The following is a 14110-nucleotide window of genomic DNA, read 5'->3' on the forward strand; positions in this document are numbered from 1 at the left end:
GGGGGGGGGGCTGTTTGTTTCTAGGAGGCCTTACTCTGTTGTAAAGCTGCGTGGTGTTAGGCTTGGGCCGGTATAACATTCTGACGGTATGATAACCTTCGGCAAAAATATCACGGTGTCAGGTTGTTGCTGTTACAGCTTTAAAATGTATTATTTGGAAATGTCTGGACAACATCATCATCAACTTTATTGCCAGACTCAAGGTCCGTTCAGAAGACACAGACATGACTTTCAACATACATTAAAAAAGACAAAGATAAACATATACAGAGAAATTCACAATTCTGCCTTTCTATAAAAGACACTTATACCAGTGTTTCCATAGTGATAATTGGTATTGTATGGCACTAAACCTAGGATTTGACAGGAGCATAACAATGCTGTTCTGGGAGACAAATGAATTTTTAGGTCAGCGTTCTCAATAATGCCTGGAAGGTGCTGACCCCTGTATTACAAAACAGTTCACTTGCACTAGTGCACCTGGGTTTGTTGATCAGTATACTCATACAGTCATTATAAAATCCGTGCACATGTGGAATTTTCTTACCAGTATGTTAGCTAACGCATATAATATGCAACGCTGCCTGTATATATCCTCATCATCAGATAATCTGTAATGATCTGTAATATATTGACCCAGCTATTTAATGTTATTACAGACACTCATCACTTATCCTGACAGATATAAGTCTGGAAAACAAAGATTTTAGTCCACTTTTGTCCTACATATCAAGACAGCACTCTTTTTGGCATACAACAAATCATAATTCACCCCATATTCAGAGCAGATATTTAGTAGGTGCTGAAAACCAGCTCTGCTGGGAGAGAAAATGGCCAGATCATCAGCATACATGAAATGATTAACCAACGTGTTACCAATTATGCAGCAAGTTTTGTATCTTGTTAATTGGTTGGATAACTCATTCATGTACAAGTGGAAGAGTGCTGGTGAGAGTAGCCCCCCCCCCTGACGTACCCCATTACTTACCCCAATTGAGGCAGAGACTGTATTAGCCCATTTAACCTGCATACTCTGGTTGGAATACCATTGAGCCAGGATTCTCATAATGCTGTCAGGGGCACCGCTATGACTCAATTTTTCAAATAACTTATGATGATTTACTATGTCAAAGGCTTTAGAAGCATCAATAAACCCAATTAACATAGATTAATTCTGCCTTATGTACCCCTGTGTTGCCTCCGTCAAGGCATAGATACACAAATTTATATCAAGCTTATCTTTTAAGCCACATTGATTGTCAGTGGTACCAATGTAAGGACCTAGACAATCAAGCAATTTACTTTCCAGTAGGTATAACACTGGCTAGGGCTATTGACCTATAATTATCCAAACTCCCAACCTTGCCTGTTTTGTCCATGATGAAAGGCACAAGAGTAACAGACAACATAGATTTGGGTAGCAGTCCATGTGTCATGAATACAGAAATGCAAATGGCAAGCAGCACTGCCACCTTTAAGGTTCTCTGCTGTGATATGGTCTGACCCACTTGCTTTCTTATCAGATACTGTAGCTGGGCTACAGCCTGGCAAACTTCACTGGAGGTGATTATCTCTTGATTACTGTTGACAATATTTGCCACTTTGTAGGGGTCACTTTTAACAAAGTTAAATAAGGCAGAGTAGTGTTGCCTCCACATCTCAGCTATATTATCAGCTCCAGACACCCCCTCTATGGCACACGGAAGCAATGTATTGGCCCTGTTCAAAGCACTCACCCCTTCCAAAAGCCAATGACATCATTATCCATAAGTTTCTCAGCCGTTGAGTTTACTCTCATAGCCTGTTCATGTTTACCAATGTTGTTTGTTTTTACAGGTAGAATAAGGTATGATCTACTAGCCTCACACACTGCACCCAACATACTGTCATACATAACGCAGAGGGTTTCACAGTGGGAGATATCATTACAGTTCACTTCCCAGCACCTAGTAGCATTCTTGGGTACACAAATATTACCGAGGAAGAGTTGAGTTTTCATTCAGTATGTCAAGGGATCATTATTCGTGAGTTTTGCCCAATCCAATTTAGTCTTGCAGCTATCATTAACCCACTGGGTCAGGAAGACTTTCCACATCAAGGTTAATAGCAAACAGCACATGGTCTGACATGGATGTCCCATATAGAATTTATATAGATTGTAAGATTGCATGGGCATCAGCAGTGCTAAAGCAGTGGTAAAGCCGTGATGTTGGGTGCCAGGCTTCACTTATGTAAAAATAGCTATATAAGGTTATTATGCTCACAAAACTGTACTATATGTCTGGCAAACAGAGACTGTCTGCCTTCAAGGTCTGCGTTCATATCCCCAACAACATAAACACTTGTGTAATGATTCTCAGGAAAAAAAAGGTTTTACATACGCAAGTCTATTTAAATATATGTCTTCATTCTGTGAACACTCCTAAGATGTATATACATTGAGAATAATAAGTTATTTATTCTTAAACTTCAGTTGTACAGCAATGCACCAGTCAACTTCAGTCCTGATGACATTTATCACTGAGTCCAGCTTCTTTTGCCATAGGATAGCCACACCCCCTGATATCCATCCTCTCACCATACCCATAGTAAGGTCCGCTGTGGATTAAAAGAATACAATTTTCCTAGATCCTGCTTAGATAAGAAAGTTTCTTGCAGACACACTGTACAATGTTGTATTTTTGCAGCAAGCTATGCACAACCATACGTCAAGCCCGATCTCCAGCTGTATTGCCGACACACAGCCCCCGACAGTTATAGGATGCAACACGAATGTTTTGAAGATTAAGATAGCGGGTCCGCAGCTCCAACGGGCCCTGTTGCAACAGGTGTATAGATGGTGGTGCTTGATCCTTTACCTCTCATAATATCGCCGCACAACAGAACCTTCGGGCCATGGCTCCGAGTTATACACCATTTCATCCAATATCCTCACACTCAACAGTAACTTTAAAAGAGCTGTTTTTGGTGTTCACAGTTACAGTACATTCACAATGAATATCATATCTTTGAGAAATGTACACACAGTGCCTCTGAACGAAGATCTGAATTTTGTAGCAAAGACACTAACCTGTTTTGTTCGCACCACTTTTGTCACTTTGCGCACACATGCCCAATGAACACAATGTATTTTATTTATAAACACGCTGCACACTGGCAGCAAGATGGGGTTCTCAACTTTCTGTCCTTGACGACTTATAAAAAACAGCTCATACCACAGGAACAGTATGACGGAAAATTTGAGTGGTTTTGAAACCATGACTTTTTATAAACCGAGGTATACCTTAACACCGGTAACCGGCCCATGCCTAGTGTGGTGATGAGCAGTAGTTGAAGAAGTAATTACATCCTTTATTTAAGTAAAAGTATTAATACCACACCGTGAAAATAATCTGTTACATCTAAAAGTCCTGCATTGATGTTACTTAAGTAAAAGTATGAAATTATCATCAGAAAAAATTACCCAAAGTATAGAAGTAATCAATGCAGAATAATCCTCACATTTTAGAAACTGGAAACAATCCAAACTGTTCTATCAATCTACTAAGGGTTTAACCTCATATCATTTCAGCTGGACTTGTACTCCGTTATATTGTTGGGTAGTTTAGTTTTAAACAAGTTTAGTTTTAAACAAAACATAATATTTTATAAACTACATGTGTTTTGTGTCCAAAAATCTTAACTTGTAAAGAAACTAGTAACTAACTCTGTCAGATTGGTGTAGTGAAGTAAAAAGTTCAATATTTCTCTCGAGAATGTAGCGCAGTAGAAGTAGAAAGTGGTATGAAAAGAGACTGATGTACAGTACCTCAAATCTGTACTTACAGTACAAATTTGTAAGTATACAGTATTTATGTAAATGTACTTATTTACAATCCACCACTGGTGATAAGTTGTGTGTGTGTCTGTGTTTCAGAGTGGCGGTGTGAGGAGGAGGAGCAGATCAACTGCTCCCTGAGAGGAGCTGAGAGGAAGGCAGCTCTCTGCTCGCTGCTGGAGCAGGAGACACAGCTCATCGCCGCCATCGGACGCCATCGCATCGCCGTCCAGGACATCAACTACGACAAAACTGTCAGGAACTTCCTGGACAAGGTCAGAGAAACGGTTATAAAAGAAGTTCTAATGTGCTGTTAGATATCTACTTCTAAATCACATCGATGTTCGACGGAAGGTCACAATAAACAAATACATTTTCACAAACTCATGGTCAATCAAAGACAGAAAAAAAGAGTTTCATGTGAGTTTGTATATTCAAAGTCAAGTTTAGGTTGTTCATTGAAAAATGATTGGAGATTGGATAAGGATTATTTTGGACTTAAATATGTAAAAAGTATGGACGTTTCAAAAAGGGTAAGACCCAAAAAGCATTTCTTTAAGAGTATTTCTTTATTTCTTTATTGTTTACTTTATTTTTGGGCAACTTAGGCCCGGTGGTCCACCAGGTTTTCAATACACTGGGGGAAACACTGGAGTTAGCAGACCACCTTAATCAAAATGATCTTTTGATTTTGAACAACAGCATTATTTGCAACAGTGTTAGTAGTACCATCAGTAGCAGTACTAACAGTGCGGCAGTGTGTTTCAGTCTGCCGCTCCTCATCAGTGGCGAGCAGCAGACGGTGGACTCATCGAGATGGACAGTCCACACACCATCAGAGCCAGACAGCTGCGGGATCTGTACAACAGCACCAGCCTGTCCACTGTCAGCCAGGAGCAGAGACTTCACGTCCTCATGACACTCAAACACACCGTCATGGTACACACACACACGCACACACACATATACTCACTCACTCACTCACTCACTCACTCACTCACTCACTGCAGGTGCTAGTTTTCTTTAGCTGCTACAGATCTCCGGTACAGCGGCAGTTGTTTAGCCGACAATACCTGACTGTAAGCCAGGTAGAGGCACCACCAGATGATGCTTCTTTCAGGGGCCCTGGTGGTGGAGTTTAGCCAGAAAAAAATGAGAAAAAGTGTTTTCTGGGTAATTTTGGCATACCTTGGCGATCCATCCATCCATCCATCTTCATCCGCTTATCCGGTATCGGGTCGCGGGGGAAGCAGCTCCAGTAGCTTGGCGAGGTATGCCAAAAACACTCAGGTCAGATGTTTTTGGGATGTTTTGCTTTGTTGTCCATGATCAAAAACAACCTATATTTGCTATGCACTGGTATCCGATCTGTACCCGTATTGGCCAATGGCCGAGGTATCGGAATAAGTACCGGAAAGAAAAAAAATTGTATTGGAAAAACATCTCCACCTGTTAGTGTGTCACATCTGTTTTTGTTGGTAGCGTGATTGTTTTTATCCATATTGGACAGGAGCACAAGTGTCAGCTGACCCGGGACATGGTGGACTTGATTGACAGGGAGGTGGACCTGATGACTCGGGGGGTTAAGGCAGCCAGTCTGGAGGGGCTGAGGAGGAGGATCTCCACTCTGTTCCTCCAGTACATCAAAACACCAGCGTTTAACCCGGAGGTGGCCAAGCTGCTGAAGGTGAGCAAAGAGCCCTGCTGAGATCATAAACTTTGAACTCTCTCGGACAGAAATTGCATTTTTTTCTTCAACCTTTATTTTTTACAGGCAAGTCAATAAGAACAGGTTTCTTATGTACAATGGTGGCCTACACGTGACAAATCTACTTAGGCTAAGGGAAGAAGGAAATAAAGTAAATTAGAAATGCATACAGTTTAAAATAACATAAAATGCAATTTAAAATACAACACAGACAGCAGTCCACATGTAGGCACAGAAGTGCACAGATCATTAAGAATGGGGAACCCATAATCATGTTTAGCTGGGAAATTAGGATATAGAACAGCAACTGCACATGTCAGTGTACAAGGATGAGATGGCGTTTTTGAAAGATGAAATTTGTCTGTCTGACAACATCCAAATAATCTATCCCAGGTTCCCCAGAATCCCTCTCAGCTGAAGAACAACATGTTCCTCTGCCGGGGCTGTAACCGCTACCTACACTCTGCCGACTTCAAGCCGTCCGCCAGCGCCGAACACCAGTCTCGGTGCCGAGACTGCACCAGGCTCGACAACATAGCTCGATCCCGCCATGACTTCTCCTGCTACAAACACATCCTGAGGAGGCTGAGAGCTGACGAGCAGCGGCTCAACCAGGAAGCCAAGATTCCCTTCCTGCTGCAGGTGCACTTTCTGTGTCTGTTAGTTTGATTGTTAATAATAATAATAATAATAATAATAATAATAATAATAATAATAATAAGGGATGTACAATGTATTAGTTTTTATAGTCATTGCAATATTAACTGCTGCAATACACGTATCGCCAAAGACTGCGAGATCATATAAAATACACTGAGAGATTTTTTTATCAGTAGAAATCTGCACTTTAAAATATTATTTTGTAAATTAAATTCAACATGCAATTTCTTGTATTTTAGCAGAATACTGAAAGCAGCAGAAATGCACAACTGAGTTCACTTAAATATCTGTTTATTCATCCAAGTGATATTGTTATTGCAATATTCAACAACGTTATCGCATATTTTCCTTTGTGCAGCCCTAATAATAATAATAACCTATAACTACATAGCACCTTTCACGTAGACAGTGTAGCTCAAAGTTCTTTTCTAAAGAAGTGAGAAACCACAAAATAAACAAAATCACGCAATTAGAACAAGTGCAGACACTTAAAACCAAGCTATCAAACAATTTAAAATTAGAATAGATCAAAAATGTTTATTGATCTATTCTATTTTTTAAATGAGCAACAAGAACAAAAGAATATGTACAAAATAAAAAGCCTAGGCAAAAGCATAGGAACTATCAAACTAAAACTTTGATAATAATACAAAACAAAGAGTGACAGTTAGTTTAAAAAGCAGTGGTGAATAAATATGTTTGCATTTGACGGTTGAGCGGCTAGCTTCACTCTTCCACTTTAATTCTACTTAAAGTCTCTTGAGAATCTGTGCTGTTTCCTGCACAGTTCCTGCGGACATCCATGACTTTCCGCTTCCTTTGTGGAAGGACTATGGTTCCCTGGTCCTCAGGTCTCTGCAGGGTAAATCCAGACAGCTAGCTAGACTATCTGTCCAATCTGAGGACTATGGTTACCTGGTCCTCAGGTCTCTGCAGGGTAAATCCAGACAGCTAGCTAGACTATCTGTCCAATCTGAGGACTATGGTTACCTGGTCCTCAGATCTCTGCAGGGTAAATCCAGACAGGTAGCTAGACTCTGTCCAATCTGAGGTTTCTAATGAGCGACTAAAACAACCTTTGAACGTATACATGTTCCACCAAGTTCCTTCCCGCGGCTAATTTGCAGGGGCACCGTGGCTCTGTCGGGCGTAGAGCACTGTCCAAGACAAATGTGATTGGCTTAAAGCAGTGGTTCCCAAACTTTTTCAGCTCAAGACCCAAAAGAGAAATTTGGTGTCTCCCTGGGACCCAAATTTACAAAAATACACCATGAATCATGGTAACATCTACATTTTTAAACTGTCGACAAAAGACGGAACAAACCATGAATTTAAATGTACATGTAAATGTTATTCCATTGTAAAATTAAACAAAAACAGAAAAGGTCTCTATTCCCCCCTTTTCTCAACTCATTTTCTTATCCCCTCCTAGGATAAGAGAAGAGAGAGAGAGGGAAAAAAAACCACAGCGTCTGAGCTGAACAGACCAGTGTAGCAAAAAAGAACGCTCATTCACATAAGATTGATATGCATTTTACTGCCAATTGGCGACCCATTTTGGGTCCCGACCCTAAGTTTGGGAAACATTGGTTTAAAGAAATGCCAATAAACCAGAGCACGTTTTTCTCCCATCCTAGGAATGTTGTGTGGACTAGCCAGACCCTGCTCCACATTGCTGTGAAGGAAGGTCTGGCAAAGCGGGACTACCCTGATCCTGACGTCTATATGTATGTATCCTTTCAGGAGGAGGACTTGCGGTACCTGGTGGAGGTGGTCTGGGCGTCCTGCTCGGCCCTCCACGGCAGCAAAGACCTCTACAGCCTGGTGTTTGTTCGCTGGAACCGTCAGAAAGACTGGAGCCCCTGGAACTGCATCCTGCTGTCTAAAGAAGAGACTTCAGCTCATCTGGAAGTGGAAGACGTCCACAAGGTCTGTCTATGTCACAGCACACATCTGGACAGGGTCCAAAATCAGCAACCATACACCAGCCTGGGAAAAAATGCAAGTGGCTTAACTCACCAGACAAATAAAACTGGTATTCTATTAAGTGGCTGGTAAAAATTTGAACATTCACTAGCCTTTTGGCAGGTGGACAAAAAAGTCAGTTTTCAACCCTACATGTGGACCTCATCTCCACCTGATTTTGAAAATGCAGTCTGTATCTGGACATCTAGACATTGTCTTTCAAGTCTACACGTGCCTGGTGTTAATAGATGTTGTTAGCTTGTTAGCTCCACTCAGACAGCATTAATGGGATGAAAAGTGTCGCAGTCACTGTTAAACTATCTGCAAATTAGGCATTGTCACCTTCAAGCCTCTTCACACGGGGAGCGATTGTCGCACCTCGTCATTTATTTTCAGTATGAGTCAAGGGGGAAGGTAGGGGGGCGCGGGCAATTGGACAGGTGACGTGACAAACGGACCCAATCTCGTGAAACTCTCGGTTTGACGCTCGTCACACGCACGTCCGCTGCAAAACTTTAATTGTGTTGAACATAATTGTGACTCTGCTGATTTAGCAATCAACAATAACAGTTTGTGGTAAGAAACTTAGAATTTCCGCTATTTATTATAAATCAACCTGTGATTAGGGATATATAATACCACAGTCAACTAATCTCATTTATTCAGTTCACCGTAGACATGCAGTAGTGCAGAGAATCCCCATGGTTACCACATATTGATCGCCTGGCATTTACTCAGAGCGTTGTCCGCCTGTCTGTTCACACAAGGAGCCCAGGAGACCCCGCGGATTTACACAGCTACGCAGGTGAAGTGTAGCTCCCCATATGAAAAGCCCTTTAAAGACACGCTCCCATATTTAGTTGTACCTCCCAAAATCTGAAAGAACTAGCACTTTACCACATGCAGAACTTTTCCAAATACCTAGGAACCTTTTAAGGAACTCAGGAAGTTCTACCTGTCTCAGATGTAGTTCCTAGGCCATAGTCCAGAAATTACTACCCCCATAGAGCAGCTGTTAGGAGCTATTTTGATGGAACGACAAACAAACCTCAGGCTGCAACAACTCGTACTCACCAGTATATCAATAGTTCCTTAAATAGTTCCTGGGTTTAGATAACATTTGGTGGAAAAGGGCCATTAGCCCCTGTTTCTTGTGGTTGAAACAAGGGTAAAGGTGAAATGGTTCCTGGGCCCATGCGAAAAATCCTGCGTTATAATAAACAATATCCTCCCAGCTCCTGTTAATGTATGAGTTATTTTAACATTCAAAGCTTTATTAAAGCTCCATTCTCTTTTTTTGAGTTGATTCTTAGCAAAAACGTTTTTGTTCTTACACAAATATGGCTTCATTCATGTGTAATTACTTTTAATCAAAGTATTCTTGTAAGCGTAGAATCTGAATTCAGAATACTTAGGAGCGACTTGTTCCTATGTATTCTGCCATGTTGCGCCTCCATCTTTAAAATGCATTAGCCAAAGAGGGTCATACCATACGCGTTTTGCACTTTTACACTCGGTGGCAGTGGGACGAATGTTAGGGAGGGAGAAGATTAGGCGTCATGCCTATTCTCTAGGTGATGTTGCAAAGGAAGTTAAAAAGATAATTAAAAAGACAACCTAACAGGCAAAGCAACAAGACCTAGGTTAATATTGGAGTGGCTTTTCAAAGCGAGAAAGAGCTCACAAGGAGCAGGGATTTTAAAAAGGACGCCAAAGTTGCTTTCTTCTCTAAAGGTAATTCTGCCTATTTGTGTAAATTCAACTAAATATAGCATGGTTGTACGTAACAATGTCTACGAGACTTTTCTTCACGTCAATGATGAAAAAGGATTGTCTACCTTGTAGCATAAACGTAATCATATGTGTTGTGAATTTTTTGGCAGACAACTCACATCATGCAGTTGTAACACAGACCAGCTAGAACAGCTGCATGTAAACAACGGAGATACTAAGAGTTCAGTTCGGTTTCATTGACATTGTTCATACTGCTCAGAGAAATATATTAAACACACAAACCTCCGTTGCTTCTTTCCATCACTGTAAACAGTGCTTTATACTATCAATCTTGCACAATATTCAGAAAAACGATAACATTGATACTTTCTAACATTAGTTTGCATGTGTTTGGGAACCTGAAAGCTGATGTTAGCAATGAAATGATACCAAAAATGGGCCTTTGTAATACGCTGAAAATGTCAACATTAGAAATATTAAATAACTTTGGAAAAAACATCAAAAAAAGCACCCGCAACATTGAAAAAGTGACAAAAATGTCAGAAGATGCAATGTCTTTTTTTCATGGTTGACGGGAAGACAACACACGGGTTAAAGTATTTTTATTTGGAACAAAGACGCTAATTTTGCATTCAGCCACCATAGGAGTTTAAATGTGCTTGGATTTTAGTGGCTACAAAGTAATATTCAGTTGGTTGTCATATACAATTTCACCGCCAGATGCAAGAAATTCTTACACAATGTAGCTTTAAAGCCGTTTTCTATCCACTTGTCTTCCAAATTGGGCTTTTCGGTCTATTACAGGTTGAGTTTTACTGGTAGTTTTGTCCTTTTATATCTCTGTTAATTGCTGAAATCTCACACTTCTTTTGACATCCCTAAATTTTAGAAATGTGAGCCGGCAAGTGTTGATTCCTTTATGCCAGGTCCATAAAGGTTCATGCAGAGGGGCATTTTCACGTTAAAAAAAGGGAGAGGATCTTTATCAAACAAAAATCTTTGAAGATTCTGTCGGTCATCACAAGGCCAGATCACATATTTAACCTTTTAAAAGATACCGTTTGATCTTCCCATGTTTACTTTGTTTGGTCCTCTTTTTGTTTAGTGGTCAAACAGTAAAAAAGCAGCAGTTTTGACTCCAGCTGTTGCCCAAACTGAGTCTTCCCTCCTGTGTGTTGTTCAGGCGTACGACGCCACGTTCATCCGCAGGATCGAACACAAACACACGCTGGCTCGCCGCCACTTCAGCCAGATGGCCGTCATGGCCGAGTACCTGGACCCTCATCTTTCCGCTGCCCTGGGCAACCATCTCGTCTCCAAGCCCGTCACCATGGCGACTGGCAGGCCCACCATCGCCACTTCACCAGCATCAGCTCATTAAGAAACACCCTGTAGTTTTCTTTCTTCTGTCAGTTTCCTTTCACACTCATATTGTCTGTGACTTTCAAAAACATTGTCTGAAATATATAAAAGAAATTCCTGATGGTTTTTCCTCCTGGTTATGTATAATAATTTCACTTTAGGTGCTTTTATTTTGAAAGTAGATGTACAGTTACCTTTGCCCAGGACCCAACTTCCAGAAATAATTAGAATAAGAAAGTACTAAAATACATTTCACAAACTTTTCCAACAGCATTGTAGCCCTTAAACAGTAAGGAACATAGAAATAACATTTGTCATTGCTGTTTTATAACTCATCGGCCTTAGATTACCAAAAAGTCTTTGTACAATCAGCCTGAGACTTGATTGAAGGTTGGATGTTGCCCGCAACGCAAGTGTGACAATAAAACTTAAAGGAGATTGTCTTTAGATTAGATTAGATAATACTTTATTCACCCTACAGCGGGGAAATTCCCTTATTACAGCAGCGTTTTCTACAATAAAAGCAAAACAAACAAGTAAACACACAAACAAACAGGCAAACAACAGACAATGAGCAAAGGGTAGGCTGAATGTAAAGTGGCGTCAAATAAAGGAATCTTTGTGAGATAGATAGATAGATAGATAGATAGATAGATAGATAGATAGATAGATAGATAGATAGATAGATAGATAGATAGATAGATGTTTATTGATCCCAAGAAAAAGGAAAATTACAGAGCAGCAAAATCAGTCACAAAGCACAGAATATAAATATTAATGAAATACTAGGAAAAATATACATACATACAATATACATGAAACAATGATAAAAGGAATAAAATAAAATTTAAAAAAATTTGAATATATACAGGATGGGAAAACAAAATGTGCAACTGCTTAAATAATATGCTAAAATGTAAATAAACCAATCTGCAGGTTGCACTTAGTGCAGTAGTGTGGTATCCAAGAGTCTTATCTAGCACCCAGTGGTGACGTGTTAAAAAGGGAGCAGTTATTTGACAAACAACTTCCAGTGCAATTTGGCTTTGTCGGCAGGATGGTTGACGTGGGGGGACAGGGGCCTCAGTGCCAATGGGAAGACGTAACCATCTCTGCTACAACTGAGGTCTCCACTACATAAAAGGGTTGAGAAACTGAGGGCGTTGTTCCTGAGAAGAACACGAACATTTCAGAAATGTCTTCTGGGTAAGATAAATTCTGGAATATGAATGTTCCTGCTTTTCTGGGAAGAGACTAGGGCAGAAATTAAGAAAGATTTGGCTGTGATCCTAACATTTGGATTCCTTGAGTCAATAATTATGCAGATTCTAGGAAAAGACCAGGGTAGGAATTAAAGGGATTCTGCATAGCTGACAGGTGTGAACCAGAAGGCCCGCACACATGGAAATGGGCCTACTGACGGACACGCAGGGGGACACGACCCCCTGCGTGTCCGCTAGTAGGCACATGCGCATGCGTGCGCGTCACTATGATTATACAATAAATAGTTTTCTGCTCCAACAGGCACACACACACACACACACACACACACACACACACAAACATGGGACAGGCAACATAAATGGTGTGTGAAACAGATTGAAAACACTTTAATGTAATGTCTGAACACTCCTTTGTAATCTCTCATGGACTTCCCCAGACAACTCGACAGACGGCAGCCCATGCAGTAAAGGCCTAACAGTGAGAATGAACTTGCCCTGCCTCCCCCCCTTCCCCCTCCCCCTCCCCCTCCCCCTAACTCTGAGTTGGCAGAGGAACAAATCAGAGCGGGAATAAAACAAATATCCTGGAAAGCACACTACAGACAAGATAAGACACTGATTGTTTGTGTTATAGTTGGCAACCATAGCCCATTAACTCATCTCGTGGTACTGGTAATTGATTAAAAGGAAAAGCCAGAAACACCTTCAATTCTCTGAAGCCTGTGTACATTTGTATTCTTGTAGGAACCTAGACCCCCTGACCCCTTCTGGTGAGTTTCAGTGAACATGTATTCATTAGCCAAGGGTCAATGGTCATGATTACAGTTAGCAACTGTTTGATGACACCTCTCAGGGCTTTAAGATAAGGAGTCCAGGTAAACCCGATCACACTGCTTTGTATCTCTCCCAGAGTCGTGTGGACGGACGCCTGGCGCAAATATAGCAACATTTATGCTGTATTTGAAAAATCTAGTGTGGAGTTAGGCTCAGTTTGTCTTTCTTCCAGTGACAATCCAACGAGAGGCTTGTTAAAAGAGGTTTCAACAGCGGTGATGTATGCAGATGCTTTCACACCCACAGAGAGCCTGAGGCTGCACTGAGGTAAGGTCACTCTCATTATCTGGGTTAATTTTACTTTTCTCTCTGGAGACATTGTCCTCATTGCGTGCTCATGCATGTTCTGGGCAAATATAGATATTGTGTCATTGATTTAGGATTAAGATTGTTATTAGGCTTTAAGCATCAATATGTTCTGTTTCCTCACTCTGTTCTTGTTTTGTCACGGTCAGAGGGTCTCTGAATACCTCTCAGTAATTAAGTAAAGTAATGCTCCCGGGTCTTATTTATCTCTACCCACTGAACACTAAACCTTTTGAAATTACAGTGAACATCGCAAATATGCAGGGCCACATGGTGCAGACGTAGAATATTTTCACCATCACATGCAGGCCTGGCCTCCAGTGAAAAATACTTTTTTTAATCCATCTTGTGTTGTTCATACCATACAATGATTTATTGCTTGTCTTTGTTCAATAATACAGAAGACAAAGATCTTAAAAAATAATCACACATTAAATGATTAGATTATTTTACAAAATCGTTCAGCCCTCATACATATATATATGTATATATATATATATA

General features: G+C 40.7%; 2 protein-coding genes across 2 annotated transcripts in view; both read left to right on the forward strand.

The window, feature by feature from the left end:
- The window catches only part of iqub (IQ motif and ubiquitin domain containing), a gene marked incomplete at its 5' end in the record, with an annotated part of 24068 nt that extends 12670 nt beyond the window's left edge, over nucleotides 1-11398 (forward strand). The window contains 6 exon segments of the mRNA XM_032522925.1: nucleotides 3917-4092; nucleotides 4586-4756; nucleotides 5328-5504; nucleotides 5919-6167; nucleotides 7929-8114; nucleotides 11068-11398. Of these exon segments, the coding sequence (XP_032378816.1) occupies nucleotides 3917-4092; nucleotides 4586-4756; nucleotides 5328-5504; nucleotides 5919-6167; nucleotides 7929-8114; nucleotides 11068-11265 (1157 nt within the window). The 3' untranslated portion in view covers nucleotides 11266-11398.
- A 1944-nt stretch (nucleotides 11399-13342) lies between these two features.
- slc13a1 (solute carrier family 13 member 1) overlaps nucleotides 13343-14110 on the forward strand; it is a 14000-nt gene continuing 13232 nt past the window's right edge. The window contains exon 1 of the mRNA XM_032522936.1: nucleotides 13343-13570. The gene's annotated coding sequence lies outside the window, so the exon portion shown is untranslated. The remainder of the gene's footprint in view (nucleotides 13571-14110) is intronic.

The sequence above is a fragment of the Etheostoma spectabile genome, chromosome 8, assembly GCF_008692095.1.
Source record: "Etheostoma spectabile isolate EspeVRDwgs_2016 chromosome 8, UIUC_Espe_1.0, whole genome shotgun sequence".
NCBI lineage: Eukaryota > Metazoa > Chordata > Actinopteri > Perciformes > Percidae > Etheostoma > Etheostoma spectabile.